Here is an 18,275-nt window from a genome sequence, read left to right as displayed (position 1 = left end):
CACCTCAGTCCTCCCGTCCAAGATTCCTGTTTTCCCACCACTGTGGCTGGACCAAAGCCTCTTCCTCCATCCCAGCGAGGTTCATTATGATCGCTGCCTCCGCGCTGCTGATACCAGTGCCAGCATAGCAATCTTTTCCGCTCGGGAAAAGTGGGTAGGGCTCCCAAGGGCCCAGCGAGCTGCACAGGGCCCGGCGGAGGGCTGCATGCAGGCATCACGGGTCGCCCACCCCTGCTTTTAGAGTAACGCGAGCAAAACAAACACAAGACCGTGCCCCAAAGAACTTGCAGTCCCAATTTTGAAAGTGGGGAGGCTTCACTTCAGCCTGAGGCCATGGCTGAGATGCTGAGGCTTCTGGGAAGAAGCAGGGCTGGAGTGCTGTTGGGCAACTTCCACATGGGGCTTCCCTGGGGATTGTATCCCGTGACTCAGATGTGTCTGTCTCCTACCCTGGATGGCGGGAACAGCCATTGCCTTGGGACAGGCCCACCCGCTGCGCAGCGTCTGTTGGCCATTGCTGACTGACCACAACCATTTGAGGACCAAAGCACCGTCAGTGTTTGGGCCGTGGGGGTTTGGGACAGGCCTGAAATGCCCCACTGGCCTTCTCCCCACCAGCCCTGAGGCCTTCCTGTCCTGTTTGCGTCTGTTTTCTTATCCGCCTGGCTCAGTTCCCAACTGGTAGCTCTGGCTGAAGCCGGAAACATTCAGCAGCTATTGTGTTCTGGAGTCTATTCCTTTTCCTTCCCTCCCATTTTATAGCAAAAGGCAGAGAACATATTGCACAAGAGGGAAGCGATGTGAATGCTGGGCTTAGCAGAGGCGGATTGGAGCCTAGCTCCTGCTGCTGTTTTGAGGGAAGGTTGCTGGATGGCATTGCTGATTTGGAAAGAGGCTAGTCCTCTGTGTGGTAGTGTTTTCTGGGGCTACCTGAGGAGCGCGGAGGGGGCACAAAAGGTGGAGTGTGTGTTAAATGTGAGTGCGCGCATCACGGCTGTGTACAGATGTGTGCGTGTGTACGTGATATACATTTCTATTGTTACACTGGGTGGTGAGGGCCAGTAACTTAGATGATGTTTAAAAAAAGGGATCCCCTCCCACTGCTTTTATCCTGCTGTTAAAATTTAGACGGTAAACTCCGCGTAGCAGGGATCTGTCTGTCTTGCTTATGTTAACTCTGGAAAGCATTATTTATTTCTGTGCTTGATTTATACTTCGCCTTTCTACGAAGGAAATGGCACTCAAGGCAGATGATAATAATAAGAACTGACATTTAAAATAAACACTTCATTAAAACAATAATAAAATATATTAAATACACAGTCACAAACACAACAGCAAAAGAATAAAAAAGCATCCAACCCAACAGAGCAACTTATATGCCTGCTTGAATAAAAACGCCTTTGCCCACCGGCGGAAGGACAACCCAGTGGGAAGCAACCTAGCCTCCCTCGGCAGGGAGTTCCGAAGCCTGGGAGCTGCCACCAATAAGGCCCTCTCTCAGGTCCCCAGCAAATACGCCTCCAGTGGTGTCAGTACCAAGAGAAGGACCTCCCTTGAAGACCTTAAAACCTGGGCAGCTCATGCAGGAGAAGGCGGTCTTTCAAATAGCCTGGTCCCAAGCCATTATGTACAGTGATTATGCTACATAGATAAGCAACAGCTGTGGCTGCTAACTGGAACCTCCACCTTCAGAAGCAGTATATCTGAATGCCAGATACTGTAAACAACTGGCAAGGAAAGGCCATATATGTGACTCCAGCTGCGGGCTGTTTGGTGCAACCATCGGGCTTATGGGGGGCGCTTGAAATAGGGGTGCATTCGCACCATCAACATGTGCATTGCTCACCACAGCAAACTTACTTTTCTACATACCCTGGTTTTCCCCAGTGTGGTAGTCTTGCGACAGTTGCACATGGCTGTCTATCCAGAGATGGGGACGGGCATAGCAAGTTCAGGAGGCCACAGCTAGCCCAACAGTGACATGAATTTGCCGTAAGCATGTAGCAGTGTGCCTGTTTATGAGTTTGATGGTGCACTGGAATCTCTCTCTCTCTCTGCACATTAAGCACATGTGTGCACATCACCACAGATGTCAGGGTTAAGATAGCAGTGATAACGGGCGGGGGGGTAGTTGCGGAAGGAAACTGTCACTGCTCTGTAGTTCTTTAAAGTTGTGTGGTCCCCCAAGAGTTGTGATAAGGGCCAAACGAGACCAAATAAGTAATGTTCCATTTTTGTTCTTTTTTAAACGAAAATAGAGCAGAGGAGGGAGAATAAGAGCAGTGGGTGTTTGTGTATGTGCTTAATTCTTTTCACCTCTTTTCTGCTTAGAATTGTCCACCTCTCGTAGTTTTCCTCCTTGCAGGCAAAAAGATATGTGGAAAAGGCACAGCTTCTAATTTAGAATGCCTGTGCGTTTCTATCCCTCATGCAGTAAGAAGTTTCTGGATTATTTATTTTAGTTTATTCTTAAAATTTTGTTCCTATCTCCCCAGATACTCAGGTCCGCGTTACAAAAGATCACTTAACACAAAATCAAACCTATAGTAAGCAGCCTCAAAGAGAAACTTGTCTGGTTCAGTGATACAATCCCTGACCCCCTTGGTGAACCTGACCCGTTTACCCCACCCATCCTAACTCTTGCCAGGTAAATGGGGGTTTCCTTTTCCTTCTGAAGACGGGGAATTATGTCTGGAAGTGAACATCTTGAGGAGGAATGTTCCACAACTGCGGGAAGGCAACTGAAAAGATGCCAGGGGGATCAGTATTTTCTTCCTTTAATAGTGATTCTGTTTGTTTGCTTGCTCGTTTGTTTAATTTATATACTGCCCAACTGGCAAATGCCACTGGAGAGACTCACCGTCATAACCTCCTCGCCCCTCCAAAAGACAATATAATAACTGGAAAAACACAAGTATAAAAATACCAAAACAATACAATATTAAACATCAATACTGAACATAAACAAACATTAAAACAATTTAAAAAGAAAACATTAAAGAGCCCGCAGTAAAATTAATAATCAGAGCAACGGATCAAAGATTAAGGCTGCAATCCAATGCATGTTTAGACACTGGGAGTTGTAGTAGTTTTCTCTGTCTAAACATGTATAGGATTGCAGCCTAAATCCTTTTGGAAGAGGGAAGTTTTAATCTGGTATCTAATGTATACAGTGAAGACACCAGGTGGATCTCCGCAGACGGGGCCACTACAGAGAAGGCTCTTTCCCTAGTAGTCCCCTCTGAAGATGATCTTAGCAATTAAGCAGGAACGTATGAGAGAAGGTGCTACTCCAGGGTGATTAGAGTACCTATGGGCAACTGGAAGCACATGGGCTTCTTCTTCTTCTTCTTCTTCTTCTTCTTCTTATTATTATTATTATTATTATTATTAACATAATAAGCTCTCTGTGCGGTTTACAGAAGTTAAAACATTAAAATACAATATATAGCATTTAAAAGACATTTACATGAAAGCACACAGACAATATACACATATGCTGCTCCCCCCCCCAATTACACACACACACACACACACACACACTGCTTTGCCGTGACTGTGCTACAGAAGAATGTACACAGGGATGCCTCTCCTCAAACACCCTCTTCCCCAGCATGATCGGGTTCCCGGTGGCCCATCAAAAAACTGCTTGCTGCTGGGAATCCAATTATACTAGGTTAGAGAAGACAGGAGGAGAGTCATCCCTGTGCACTCTCTTCCCCAGCCCAGTTGCATTCCCGACTTTGAGTGCGCATGCATGTGCGTGTGCATGAGAGTGTGTGCGTGGGCCTGACTCCTTGCCCATCGCTGTGTGTGGCTCCCAGGGGCCAATAGGGTTGCAGACCCCTGGATTAAAGGGGAGAGTATTTTGGAATGCCACCAGGCCAGAAGTGACATTTGCCAAAATTCTCGCTTCTTTACAACCCTACGTGTGTGTGTGTGTTGTGTCTGGCAGTAGCGTTATAATTTGATGGATCCCAGAAACCTACAACTGGCCCTTCTTTAAGCAGAGTTAGGTGGCCACCAGCAGACTTCGGCTGTTATGAAAAGGCAGCAAATGGCTAGTTATTAATTTATTATTATTGTATTTTCACTGCCAGGGGAGGGGAGAGGAGCTTGTGGGATTTTCTGATTCAACTGCTAAAATAAATTCATTGGGTTTGGGAACTTATATACACCTTGACTTGTGTGTTTGGGGGTGGGAGGGGAGATGCTGCAGTTTATCTGGCCCTGTCTTTTGGTCAGAGGGAGGGTCTAGACAGCCCCTAGGTTCATCCTAGCATTACGAGTCCAGGGATTGAGGGTGCAAGGCTGAAAAAGGCTGATATACCACCTACACTCTTATCTGGACAGAGATAGCCTAGCTACAATTATCTATGCTCTGATAACTTCTCATCTGGATTAGTGCAATGCGTTATACGTGGGGCTGCCTTCGAAAACAGTCCGGAAACTTCAGCTGGCCCAAACAGGAAGCGAGATTGTTAACAGGGACTGGCTAGTGTGATCACATCATGCCAGTACTTTTCCAGCAGCACTGGCTGCCAGTCCAGGTCTGGGCCCAATTCCAAGTGCTGGCATTAACATTCGAAGCCCCAAACGGCTTGGGGCCAGGTTATCTGAAGGATCGCCTCCTCCCATATGTACCTACTCACACACTAAGATTATCTTCAGGGGTCTTTCTCCGGAGCCCCTGCCAAAGGAAGTGAAGCAGGGGACTACCTGGAAGAGGGCCTTTTCTGCTGTGGCACCCCAGCTGTGGAATAAGCTCCTTAGAGAGCTTTGCCTGGCACCTGTGCCATACTTTTTCCGGCGCCTTTTTATTCTCCTAGCGTTTTAGCATTCTAGTCCTTTAGCTTTGCTGTTTTAAATCTGCTACTGTATTTTAAATTTCTGCAGTTTTTCTATATTTTCTATTGCTTTTATGCTGTACCTTGTGGTTTTAATTTTTGTGAACTGCCCAGAGAGCTTCAGCTATGGGGTGGTTTAGAAATGTAATAAATAAATAAATAAATGTGGACTCTTCACCCTGGTGCTTTGTGAAAGCCTCCCAGGGGCTGTTGGCGCCTGGTACAAACCCACTCCGCCCCCCCACCCCTCCTCCTCCCTGGAATCTCTTGAGTGTCTGCATGAATGAACCTGGGGCACGAGACCCTTCCCTTCCCGCATCGAAGCCGGAAGATTTATTCTCCAGCGGGGACTCCTCTTCTCCCCTCCCTGCACTACCTTTCTTCAGAAAGATTTTGTTTGCTTGCTTCTGACTGTCCTTTCTTAAACAAAGAGGTGAGGCTTACTAACACCACGGTGTCCTTAGAGGCGCCCAAGGAAGGACATTGGTCCATGCGAAGAGTGGCGGGGGGGGGGGAATGGCTGCCAGAAAGTCCCTTTCCTCCCCGCACCCCGCCTTATCCAAAAGAACAGTCGCTGTCTTTTCTATCCTGGGTTCTTCAAGGCAACATGATATGAGATGAGCGCTATATCAGTATGAGCGCTATATCAGTACATTTCATTCCATTTCATTTCATTCCATTCCATTTATTACTTTTCTTATACTGCCCAAGCAGTCCGCAAAAATTAAAACCCTAAAATACAACATGATAAAACATAAAAACTCGCAGAAACTTAGAACAATTTGAAACAGCTAAAAACAATTAACAATAAGCTATCAGGACGTGATAAAACAACTAACGTTTAAAAGCGCCATCAAGTGGCTGGGAGTGAGAGGAAAGTCTTGACCTGGCGCTGAAAAGATGACAGTGTTGGTGCTGGGTGGGCCTCACTGGGGAGAATGTTCCTCAGTCAGGGGGCCACCACTGAGAAGACCCTCTCCCTTGTTGCTGACCTCCAAACTGCCCTCGGAGGAGGCACTCGGAGGCATCACAAACTCTGAATGCTTTTGGTCAGCATGTTCCATGTTTAGAAGACCTTAAACCAGCCGCCCCAATCTGGTGCCCTCAGGATATCTTGGACTCTAGTGCCCAGAATCCCCCAGCCCTGGCATCCGGTTGGGGAAGGCTGCCTTAAACTGTATCATAGGCAGCATGGAAATTGCTGCTTGCATTTCATGCTTCTCTGTGATGTCTTAACCACTCATGTTCTTGAATGCTTACAGCCACTTCCAGCTGGTAATTCTCCACTTTGCCCCCATCCATTGTTTAGATCGGGAAAGGCCAGGAGTACTGGTTGTGAGGGCTTGTTTAAGGGTGCATCAGACAACCCGAGGCAGCGCATCAGACATTTTAAGGGTAAACGTAGGGCTGAAGACAGACAGTGTTTTCTTGGAGATCTGAAAGGGCTTTGAGACAACTTTAGTTTCCTACAGCGGAAGAGTGCATTTTCTTTTGTCCCGCTCTCCCCTCTGGTCACACCAGGTTTTTCAGTTTTTGAAACAATGCAAAAACCTACTGAACCTGTGTGATTGGAGGCAAAAATGAGATGAACGCACACGCTGCAAGCACCAGCCATTCTTTAAACCTTCAACTCTCTAGAAAGGAATTGCCTAGTGCCAACCTAAATATAGAGACAAGCTGAACTCCATTCCCTCCCCCCACCCCCAAACCCCCTTTCACCTACAATATGCTGTAGGCTACTGGGTACCAAGATCCACCTGATGGGGTTTATGTTTTTGGCCTGGATATCTTCCAGGCGTTGGGTGGGGCGTGGCGGGGGGGGGGGACTTAATTTGAGCCAGGCCTCAGCCCTGGAATTTATTTTGAATGAGAGATCTTGTCCCAGGAATGGGTGAAGAATGAAGATGCATTGGGGCAGGGCGCATTCTTTGCATGCGGATAGTCTCGCCTGCCCGATGAAATAGTTCTTAGGACTGTGAAAGATGCTTGCGTTTTCTCTCTGTTGATTCTTCTCCACCACCCCTTCAAGCCACAAGGAGGGCTTCAGTATGATTATTGGGTTTTTTTAAAATGGGTCACATTTTCAGCTGACTTCATCCACGGCTCTTCATCTTTGCACCCATTAAATCGAGATTTGTAGGCTGGGCAAAATGCCAGCTGACCAACCTATCCCACCCCCACCCCTCCAAACAAAGCAGGGCCCATTCTGGGGAGAGATTATAGAGTGCCTCCCTCTTCTGCTCGCTCTTCGCTAGACAGTGACCAGCTGAGAAGAGAAGAAGTTGGAACGAACAAGAACCGAGAATCTGCCTGTCCTCTTTCCATCCTCAGCTGCCCGGTTGTCTGTAACCGAAAGCCTCCACAGACCAAACTCTGTGGTGTGCTCTGTTGCTTCTTGGGTTTCCTGAGAATGACAGGGCAAAAAGCACTGAATGGGATTCATCCTGAAATGAGTTGCACAGGGATAGGCCAGCAAATGAGACCTTTTTGCTGTTCAAAGTAGTTGCCTCGGGCAACCGACCACCGTCTGCACCAGATATGTGGCTTCTTTGGTGTCCCCCAGCCCACCCCACAAATGCAGCGCTAAATGGCCACTGTGTGATAACACCCCAAGACTGCAGGCCTGTGTGACCAGCAGACACTGAACCCCCATCAGCGATAGAAAGGAACTGGAAACTCTGCTGTCTTTCCATCTTTCCTCATGAAGAGTTCTGTGACAGTCAAAAGCTTGCATGGTCTTACCCAAAACTATATGGGTAATGATACCTGAAGGATCATCTCTTCCCATATATACTTGCCTGGACCCTAAGATCTTCAGATGGCCTCCTCTGGGTGTTCCCACCAAATGAAGTGAGGCAGGGGGCTATTAAAGAGAGGGCCTTTTCAGTCGTGGCACCCAGGTTGTGGAATGAGCTCCCCAGAGACAATCACCTGTGGACTACATTGTAGTCTTTCGGCGGAAAGTGATGGCCTTTGTATTTCCCAGACATTTTAGTCCTTCAGTTTTTGTTTCTAAGGATGCAATCCTATGCATGTTTAGATAGAAAAACATCCTACAACATCCAGCATTCCCCAGCCAGCCAGGATGCTGGGAGTTGTAGGACTTTTTTCTGTCTAAACATGCATAGGATTGTGCCCTAAATCTGTTACTGTATTTTTAGGTATTGTTTTTACATCTTTAATTAAAGATGCCTACCCTGCAAGGATCCTCCTTTGTATCTTCCATCCTGTGGGGCCAAAAAGACAGACACCACCATCCTCTGCGTAGCAGTTTTGCAGCATTAGCCACAGTCCTGCAATTTCAACTGTCCCGCTGTGTCTGGGGCCAGAGCAGGGTGGAGTGTGGGACTGGGACAAAAAGCGTATCTCCTTTCAGTCTGAAAACTGTGGCGCGAGCGGCAGTACCCGGTGTTGCAGGGAAATCCATCCTCATGGCTCCGTGGGTTTTAGCATAAGAGGCTTCCAGCCGCTTGGCCCCATTTAAAGCAGATTATAAACGCTGGAGTGGACTTGGGGTGGGGGAGGGAAAAGGGGAATGTCTGAAGCCCAAATTTCCACTGTTTGCCTAAAAATCCATTTCTTCTGGTCCTGCATTCATGATGTGAGTTCTTTCCTTTTAGCATTTCCCATGAAAACTGCTACAGACTGGGGCAGGAGTTCTGGTGGGGCAGAGTTGATGCTGACCCCCCAGTATTTATTTTTGGAAAATCTAGTAGGTGGGGTTTGCTCAAGGCCCAGCTGATCATTACATTTGGGGTCATAATGGGGTTTTTCATGCAGGTTAAATTGGCCAGGAATGTTGAGCTGTGTTGTCAGGTAATGCCTTCCATTTATTTATTTATTTGAAGTATTTTTATGTCGCTCCTCAGCCAAAAAGGCTCCCAGAGCAGTTTACATATAATCAATTAACCAAGACAGTCCCTGTCTGCCGGCTTACTATCTGAAATGACACGACACACAAAGAAAAAGGAATGGGGAGGGAAGAGGGGCAAAAAATTAAGTCTTTCAGCAAGGCTGGTGGAATAGCCCTGCTCTCCCTCTCACCTGCCTTTGTGTGTGTGTGTGTGGGGGGGCTAACTTACTTAAGTTGTCTAGAGCCGCTTGCTTTGTAAGCACTTTCCAGCCATAGTATACCTGTTTTCTGCGTGGAGGCATGCTGTGGTTTGGATCATGGAGGCTGATCTCTTGGACATCCATGCAGCTGAATTGGCCCCCATTCCTTTCAGCCACCATGGTGGTAGAGCAGAAAGAGCGATGGAGATCTGGGTTTGTTTGTTTCTTTATTAATTCATTTCTATACCGCCCAATACCTGAAGCTCTCTGGGTGGTTCACGAAAATTAAAACCACAGAGTACAGTGTAAAACAATATAAAATATGAAAGCTTAAAACCACAATTTAACACTACCACCAGAATAAAACCTAGCAGCAATCCAGAAATTTAAAATACAAATTTAAAACATCAGAGCTAAAAGACTAGGAGGGTAGAATGCTAAAATGCTGGGAGAATAAAAAGGTCTTCTTCTGGTGCCGGAAGGAGAACAACATAGGTGCCAGGTGAACCTCTCTAGGGAGCTCATTCCACAGCTGGGGTGCCACAGCAGAAAAGGCCCTCCTCCTGGTATCCACTCACCTCACTTCCTTTGGCAGGGGCTCCTGGAGATGGACCCCTGAGGATGATCTTAGGGTCCGGTCAGGTACACATGGGAGGAGGCCATACTTCAGATAACCTGGGCCCAAGCTGTTTAGGGCTTTGAATGTTAATACCAGCACTTTGAATTGGGCCCTGGCATGGACTGGCAGCCAATGCAGCTGGAAAAGTACTGGCGTAATATGAGCTTGCAGGCCAGTCCCTGTTAACAGTCTCGCTGCCCTATTTTGGAGCAGCTGAAGTTTCCAGACAGTTTTCAGAGGCAGCCCCACATATAAAACACATTGCAGTAATCCAGACAAGAGGTTATCAGAGCATGGATAACTGTAGCTAGGCTATCTCTGTCCAGATAAGGGTGTAGTTGGTATATCAGCCTAAGCTGATAAAAAGTGCTCCATGCCACTGAGTTCACCTGTGCCTCAAGTGACAGTTCTGGGTCCAAGAGCACCCTCAAACTCAGTTCTGGCCACAACGCTGCCCCAGACTCGTAGTGTGGTCTTGGGCAAGTCACGTCTTGTCTTGCTGTTACTCTTGCCTCTCCTCTCCCAGTTGAGGTTGTAGGCTCCTTGGGGCATGACTGTTGGACTTATGTCACTCTGCATCAGCCTTCCCCAACTTGCCCTCCTCCCAGCATTCCCAGGTAGCATGGCCATTGGCTGGGGATGCTGGGGGTTGCAGTGCTAACACACCTGGAGGGCACCAGGGTGGGGAAGGCTCCTGAATATAAAGCGTTGTTGACGCTGCTGGAGCTCAGGGACTGTATATAACAAAATAATGTCGGGCTTTGTTCGTGCAGGCCATTGCACCAAGACTGCATGGCATGGTTTTGATAACTTCATCCCTGCAGATCCTCTTGCAGTTTTGGGTTCGAACACTGCAGTGTGGGAAGGGAGTGGTGTTTTTTTGGTGTGCTTTTAAAAGAGGTTTTCAAGTCAGCTTCCTCTTGATGCTGCAATCGCTCTTGCTTTCTGGCTGCGGTCCAAATAGTACAGAATAACATATTTGCCTTGCTGAAGCCCCTCCTGTTGGTGCTCTGGAGACCCGAAGCTTGTCTCTGCTGAGAGGGGCAGACAGGCGTGTTCCTATCAGGGCAGAGGTCTCACTGGCTTGAAATGGAGAACAAAGCTCCCTTTGTCTGTCTGGTCGGCCTGGGCTCAGAGAGGACACCAAACTTGGCATCTTTTCAGCAACAAGCCCTGTATCTTCTCTGGAACTGAACAAACAGCACGGGAGCTTATTGAAACATTGAGCCCTCCTCATCCCCAGAGTGCAGTTTTAACACTCTCGTGTTTGGATAAAGTCGGGCTAGTGCCTCAGGAGTGGGGTGAGCAAGCCAGTGGCCTGATGCCACATAAGAGCATCAGAGGAGCCCTGCTGGATCAGACCGAGGTCCATCCAGTCCAACATTCTGTTCACACAGTGGCCAGCCAGCTGTCGACCAGGAACGCGCAAGCAGGACGTGAGCGCAACAGCGCCCTCCCGCCCATGTTCCCCAGCAACTGGTGTACATAGGCTCACTGCCTCTGGTACTGGAGGTAGCACAGAGCCATCAAGACTAGTAGCCACTGATAGCCTTCTCCTACAGCCATATAGGCAGGCTAGCAGAGAAGAAGCAAGAGGAGGCCAGGAGAAGCATGCACTAGCTTAGTTGTCCTGCTCAGAGCCAGCCTCTGCTCTCACTCAGGCCGGGCAAATTGGCCTCTGATGCCGCCACTCAACCCCTGAGCGAGCAAGCTGCAATACCTCATGCAGCCAGGTCCGTTGGCGGTGCCCGAGGATAGCAAAGGGCAGGGAGAGGGTACGTTTAGACAGTGTGTAAGGTGGATGGATGCCTTACAGCAGGGTTGGGGGACCTCTTTCAGCCTTCGGGCCAAATTCAGTTTCAGAGAGGCTCTCGGGGCTGCATTTCAGTGCTGGGCAGGGCCGAAGGCAAAGGGGCAGGGCCAAAGATACAAAAACCCCCAAACCCAACCCAAGAATATTGTAGCTTCAAGCTTTTGCTGCCAATAACTGGGCGTTAGCAGAGGCATTTCAACCTTTTAGAATGGGGAAAAACTGCACAAAAGCTGGGCAAACACCAAACCATTAGTGGCTGGGCGAAAGGTTGTGGGACCAGGGGAAGGGAATGGGGCCATATGGGGAACCCCAAAGGGCAAGATCGGGACACAGTCCTGAAGCTCCCCACCTCTGCCTTCCAGCCAGGCCCTTGCACCTGAACTTCACCGTCTCTCCAGGCCAATCCACTTTTAAAAGAAAAGAAAAAGTCTTGCATTGTGAAGAAAATGCTTTGTCTAGACAATAATGCATTGATGCTCCTACTCCCAAGGAAATCAACTGCCGCATCCTCGCCAGGATCCTCTGCTACACACCGGAAGCTCCGTGGGCCGGGGGTTATCATAGGGTCATGATGAAGACGGCAGCCTGATTTCTGCCTGGCTTGAGAGCTTTTTCTGTTCCTTGTGCTGTACTCCAGTGTGTTTGTCAGGTTCCACCCTTGAAGGCACAGGCATGGCCATACTCTGCCCGTGTCAGGCACCACTAGATCCACCACAACCCACCAGGCTCCATCTGCCCCCCCCCATCCAACAGTACCACCCCTTCACACCCAGGATCCATTTCCTGCATCTCAGCATCTGAGACCCTGCAACCCAGCCACTCATCTGCTATATTTAACTAGGCCGATCTGATGTTTTCCACCACTATGAACTTTTCTTTATGGTGGCATGGTGCAAGTCCAATATGCATCTGATGTGCCTAGCCTCGCGGTTTCCAGACTGTGTTACCAGAAGCCCCGGGGTTCCCTGGAAGCTCATCAGAATTTCTCAAGACAAGCAGACAAGCCGCTTGACTGCCCTTCCTGACCTTCCCCCGTAAGCGCACTCATAGAGAAATTTTGGCTGTGTTCTAGCACACAGTCTTGGTTCACACAGAACAAGCTGACCTGCATACACAGAAAATGTGCCTTGGGACACTTCCCAGAATCCTCTGTGACACTGTCATCATCACAAAAGATCCCTCAAAGTGATAAAATTTCGAAAACCAGATGCTGCTCCAGTAGAAACCTGAAGTCCAGTCTTAAATTTACTTTTGGCTAGTACAAGTGTGCATTGCCCAGAATGGAAACACATGAGTAACAGCTGGATTTTAGATTTCCAAAATGGGTATCCAACATTATTACCTTTCTGGTTTCCTAGGGGCAGCTTCTGGTCCAAACATCACATGACCCATAGAGCCTAATTTGAATGTCTGCAAACAACTCCTCTCCCCAGTTCATCATGAGTCTCTGAACAGGCAGACACTTGGACTTCACCAGCCTGTCAGATTCTTTTCCTCCTCTTCCCCCACCCCGCGCCTCCAAAGCCTGGTTTTTGTAACATCTTGCCTGGTGATCTCGAAAGCTTGTACAATTTTTGTGATATTTTGGCTGGCCTAACAAAGGTATTATACTCATATGCATTTTGGAATCGTACATTTTGTTTCAGGCATGAATGGAAGAATAAATGCTCAGCTGCTGAGTCCCAAGGAACACACCAGCACATTAAATGTGTATTTTTTGATTGCGTTGGAAAGCCTCTGCTACAGAAGCCCTGCTAAGACAGTAGCTCTCTGCTAGCCCCTGTTTCCCAAGAAAATGTGCAACACATTGCCTCTTCCCTTTCTCTCTCTCTCTCTTGCTGAGGCACATGATGCTTGAGTCAAAAATAGCTGGGCCTCTTGATTGCCTTATTGCTCAGTCCTTTGGCAACAGGAAGTCCCCGTCCCGCTTCCTCTTTCTCAAGGCAGGCTGCCCTAGCGACCCGTTCGCCTTGCCATGCCCATATCTGATCACAGGGTCTGCAGCCATTTAGCCCCCTTGCACCTCTGTGTGGGTTTTTTTGCACCATTTGTGTCAGCCTGCAGCGGATCCCAAGGGGTTGCAGCTTGGTTGTGGCACAAGGGCCCTAGTTTTCAGGCTGATCCTTCTCGGTTTTGAAATCTGACATCCTGCCTTCCCCTCTGTTTTGATCAGTTTTCCCTTTCTTTGAACTATCACAGCCAGGATGTGTTTCAAATCCAGATGTGGAGTTGGCCCCCTGAGTTTTTTTCTGGAGTTGGAGCTTGTACCAGAACCTGAAGAGCAGGAAATTAGGTTCCTGGTATTTACAGTATACCAGGCCTGACCAATCCAAAAGCTTCATACTGCTTGCCAGTCACAGAGGCTGATGTTGCACACAATCAGTTCCCTTCTGTGTCTGAAGAGAGCTCTGAGACTGAGCATATGCACATACACAAGCCACTCACTAGACTAGTCAAATCATGCGCCACAGGGCTTCTGGCTTAAACCCTGGGTCCCAGACACAAGCTTCCTAAACAACTTAATTTGAGATTGAGGTTGCACAGGAGCTGAGCTCGCTAGGTCAAATCCAAGCACTTTGCATGCTAGCTCAGCCCCTCCACAGGTCTTGTGAAGTGAAAGGCAAGCCCTTTGCAAAACTGCCAGGGGTCCTTTGCAAGCCCGGCATTTTGCAGTTGATGTACCCACCTAAACTTGACTTCATACTTAAAATGATAAACACAGGAGAATATATACAATTTAATTTTTGTAAGCGAATTAAGGGGAGCGAAGCTTGATTTGAGAATTCCCCTGACCTAACACACACACACACACACACACATGTCTGTTTCAGTGCTAGTTTCATCATGTCAAAATTACCCTTGGAACTGGTCTTCACAGTAAGCCTCGCCCCGCCCCATCCCATCCCATAACAAAAGCAAGATGAAAGAAGACCTTTTATTTAGATTGTTCAGTGCTAAGGACCGCACAGCCAGGCACGTGGGACGGGGGTGGTGGTGGAATTTCTCCGTCAGATACATGGTTGTCATGGTTATTGGAAGCAGCGAGGTAGAGCAGAAGACGAATTGCATGGGTGTCTTCTTTTTTTCCCCTTCCCTCCACCTCCTCATCCACCTCCTTGTCGCATCTCCCCAGTCTGGGCTTTCCAGACCCACGTCTATCTACATAGTGGCTTTTCTTTTTTCTGCACTCGGTGGCATTACTGGTAGAGGGTGGGCTGGGGGCATTTAGATGACTCAGTAGCATCCCACCTCAATACAGGATGAGTTACCCTACAGTTTATGAGAGGCAGCTCAGGCTTGGAGTTTCAAGAACCTGTCGGGATGCATCTGGTCCAGGGATGAGCTGGAATGGACGGCAGCTGAGCCGGAGAGGGAATATGGGAAAGGTGCGTTGAGGACTGAGGCTGGATGGACCACTGTGCTATGTACCCCATGGTTTGCGTGTGAAGGATGTGTGCATCTTGCTGTATGGGCTGGGGGGTGGGGGAGAGGGTTGTGCCTAATCAGCGTTCACGTCAGATGATTTGTTTGTTTCACTGTCCAGGTCTGGCTGATATTCATATTTGTAGCTTGGCTTGCTCTCTTGAGTCATCTGGATTGGCTACTCGACAGGCACCTTTTTGTATTGCACCTGACCTCAGCTTGTGGAATCCCCTTTGCTCTGGATTGCATACGTGGATCTGGGATGGGATGGGGGTCTGGAACTGGGGGTGCAGGATCCTGCCTTAAGGTAGTGAGCGAGTTGAAGCAGGTAAACTTTCAGGTCCTTGTAACTTGGTACATCTAATATTATTTAAATTCCTTACAGCTCTGGAAACAGCAGGTAACTCCCCCTGCACAAAACAAGGAACCTTTGCTCTCCAGAAGATTTTAGAGACCTGTCAGAGCGAGGTAGATAGTCGTGAAGAGTGGGATGCATTGGTATCAGTGCATCTTCTCAATATATCTGAAGTGAATTGGGAGGGAACAGGTTGCAAATTCTTTGGCCTCCTATTTGCTTCAGAGCTTCAAACTTACATGCTCCAGATTTGAACTGATAGGGACATTCCCATATATGGTCGTTGCTGGACCCTGAAGCTTTAGGGAGAAAAGAGCACAGAACTTTTTCATTTTGTCATGCTGGTAGTTAACTGCCTTAAATTAGCAACGGGACTCGAGATTTGGGGTGGGTTTTTCTAGGTGTGTGTGGTTTTTAATGTCCCAGAAAATATGAATGTCAAATTTTGGATGTTCATCCCGAAATCTCGCCGGTATTCTAATTTGGGAGGGTATATTGTTTTGCATCCAGCCCCCCCCCCCTTCCCGGTGGTGTAGTGGAGTCGGGGCTCGCTTGACAAAACACCTGCTGGTGATGGGAATGGAAACGGCTAGGCCTGTTGATATGGATCCACACAGCTGCTTGAATTTTTGGACTCACCGCCTTGGGCGTGTGGCTGTGGGAACTGCCCTGATGAGCACCTTCACTTCAGAATGTACTACTACATGTACTACTACTACTACATGTACTACTACTACATGTACTCCTACATGTACTACTACATGTACTCCTACTACTACTACATGTACTACTACATGTACTACTACTACTACTACATGTACTACTACACGTACTACTACTACTACTATTACTACATGTACTACTACATGTACTACTACTACATGTACTACTACATGTACTACTACTACTACATGTACTACTACATGTACTACTACTACTCTTCAGAATGTACTACTACACCACAGCCCCCACCCCTTGCATATGCGAACCCTGGCAGGAGAGAAACTGCAGGGCATGCTCTAAAGATGTGCCAGGGCAGTGTGTGTGTTGGGGTGGGGATATCTTCAGCAGAAGCCCTCTGTGTCCCTCAACACGTCTCTGGTGAGTAGGAGCTTGTCTGGAGAGGGTTCTCACCACTGATGACACCAACCCGTCTCTTTCTCTTTTCCTGCAGAATAAAGAAAAAGAGAGGATGAAGGAGAGCAAAGACAAAGACGCCCGCTACACCAATGGGCACCTCTTCACCTCCATCACCGTCTCTGGCATGACCATGTGCTACGCCTGTAACAAGAGCATCACTGCCAAAGAAGCACTGATTTGTCCCAGTAAGTAAGCGTCTTGCATAAGAACGTGGGGAGTGTATGTTTGGTGGCTTCCCTTCACTCCTAAATTTGGGGGCATTAGGAACTGGCACAAGTGGAGATAGGATGCCAGATAGTGGCTTAGGAAATGTCCCTTTGGGGTAACTCAATAGATGGAGTTTTGCTCCTACTCAGGCGCTCAACTATTGCCACATTTGGGGCTGGGAAGGAATCCCTTCCCGGGCTAGTTCGTTAGTGACCCTGGAGAAGGTTGCTTCTTCGTATTTTCCCGCTTCCTTCTCAGAATGTGCCTTGGCTCACTTGCACAGGTTATCCGGACCCCATGCATCGTTCTCACCAGCATGGAATGTTGGGAATTGTAGTCCAAGACATCTGAAGGGCAACAGATGGGGGAAGGCTGCACTAAGCTATAGGCCCTCCCTAAGAAAACAGTTGTTTTTAAAGGCACAGTCCCTTCCTCAACGTGGGGTGCTGCAGAATTCAAATACACACATTTCCTGGCTTCGCTAAAGGCCTGAGGCTAAATCTACTGTAGAACACATCCTGAGGTTGAGTAAACATGCCCTCTCTGAGGCTCAGACTATGGAATTTCAGGTTATAGAAGATAAGAAACCAGTCGCTGGAGGCAATGGGACCAGTACCCGGTTCTATCACACCAGTGATCATACTGCCGCAGCAGAAAGAGCAGAAATGCCAGCGTGTGGTGTTGGTGGTGTTTTATTAATCTACAGTCTCTAAAAGCGGGGGGTGAAGCTGCATTCGCGGCCCACTGCTGTAGGAGGTTAACCACATTATCACTCGGATGGACATTTTAGCATCTCAGCAGCAGGAAATCCCGACTGCATCGACTGGTAGAAATAAAAAAAAGATAACCGTGGTGAGATGGGGCATCTTTGCATTCTGCAAACTGCCTGCAGTTCCAGAGTCATCGGAGATAGGGGAGAAAAATATGCTTAACGTTGCTTGAGGGGACGGCCCACAATTAGCTCTCTTTTCCTGATGGAAGCAATGTCACAAATCTGTCCTGTAGCTCCCCTCCCCGTGCCCCAGTGCAAAAGCCTAAACTTCCATCTGGGCCTAGCGTGAATTCTCTTGACGTGCTGCTGTCATGAATCACCTCACCTAGCCTTCACAAGGTTTGGTTGAACCCCAAACTGCTTACCAGGGCACAGCATAACGCAGTTTCATGGCTGTCCTTTTCTTGTTGAGAGGGGAAGGGTGAAGAGGAAAACGGAGTAAGGGCCCCACTCCTGAACATGAATATTTGCATGAACATATACCAGGGTCATCCTGCTCTGCTCCTTCACAATTTGCCTCCGTGACAGAGGGGCGTTGTGAGGCCTGGCCCATGGGGTCCTGGCCTGGATTTATTTTCCATGGCTTTGGATCTATTACGTTGTTGCCCTAAGTACCCACTGGTGCTAATCGAAGGCTTTCTAATCAGCTTCATTGCCATGCAGGGGACAATTTTCAAGAGGGATTGCAGCTGGGGAGAGAAAGGTTACCCCCTCCGTTCCCCCCCGCAGAGCAACGCACACACAAGACATGGGCGCACACATGCTGCGACGCTGTCTCCCCTGCAAGGCGATTAAGCCTAGAAAAAAAATTGGCTTGGGGACAATGTCAGGTTCTTCCTAAGCTTAGCTACCATGTGAGGCTGGGGGGGATTTCCAGGGAGGAAATGGTTAACCCTCTTTTTCCTGTGCGCTGTGCCTCCCCCAGAAATCCCCCCTCCGCATGGCAATTAAGCTCAGAAAAAAACCTTCTGTTGATACTGATGGAAAGATCTGGTGCCTGGCAACACCTTTGCTGTCTAATATAAAGAGGACACATGCTTCCA

The 18,275-nt window shown here is 48.3% G+C and overlaps 1 protein-coding gene across 4 annotated transcripts in view; it reads left to right on the top strand.

Annotated features, from left to right (window-relative positions):
* ARHGEF2 (Rho/Rac guanine nucleotide exchange factor 2) overlaps nucleotides 1-18,275 on the top strand; it is a 169,813-nt gene that overhangs the window by 103,640 nt on the left and 47,898 nt on the right. For all 4 annotated transcript variants that reach the window (XM_084823678.1, XM_084823679.1, XM_084823681.1 and 1 more), the window contains one exon: nucleotides 16,288-16,438. In XM_084823678.1, coding sequence (XP_084679804.1) covers nucleotides 16,288-16,438 — 151 coding nt within the window. The remainder of the gene's footprint in view (nucleotides 1-16,287; nucleotides 16,439-18,275) is intronic.

This window comes from Heloderma suspectum, chromosome 17, assembly GCF_057233095.1.
Source record: "Heloderma suspectum isolate Gila_16-S chromosome 17, 16-S_ref, whole genome shotgun sequence".
In the NCBI taxonomy this organism is placed as follows: Eukaryota; Metazoa; Chordata; class Lepidosauria; order Squamata; family Helodermatidae; genus Heloderma; species Heloderma suspectum.
The sequence above is the reverse complement of the archived record's forward strand: the minus strand, read 5'-3'. Positions and strand labels throughout refer to the sequence as shown.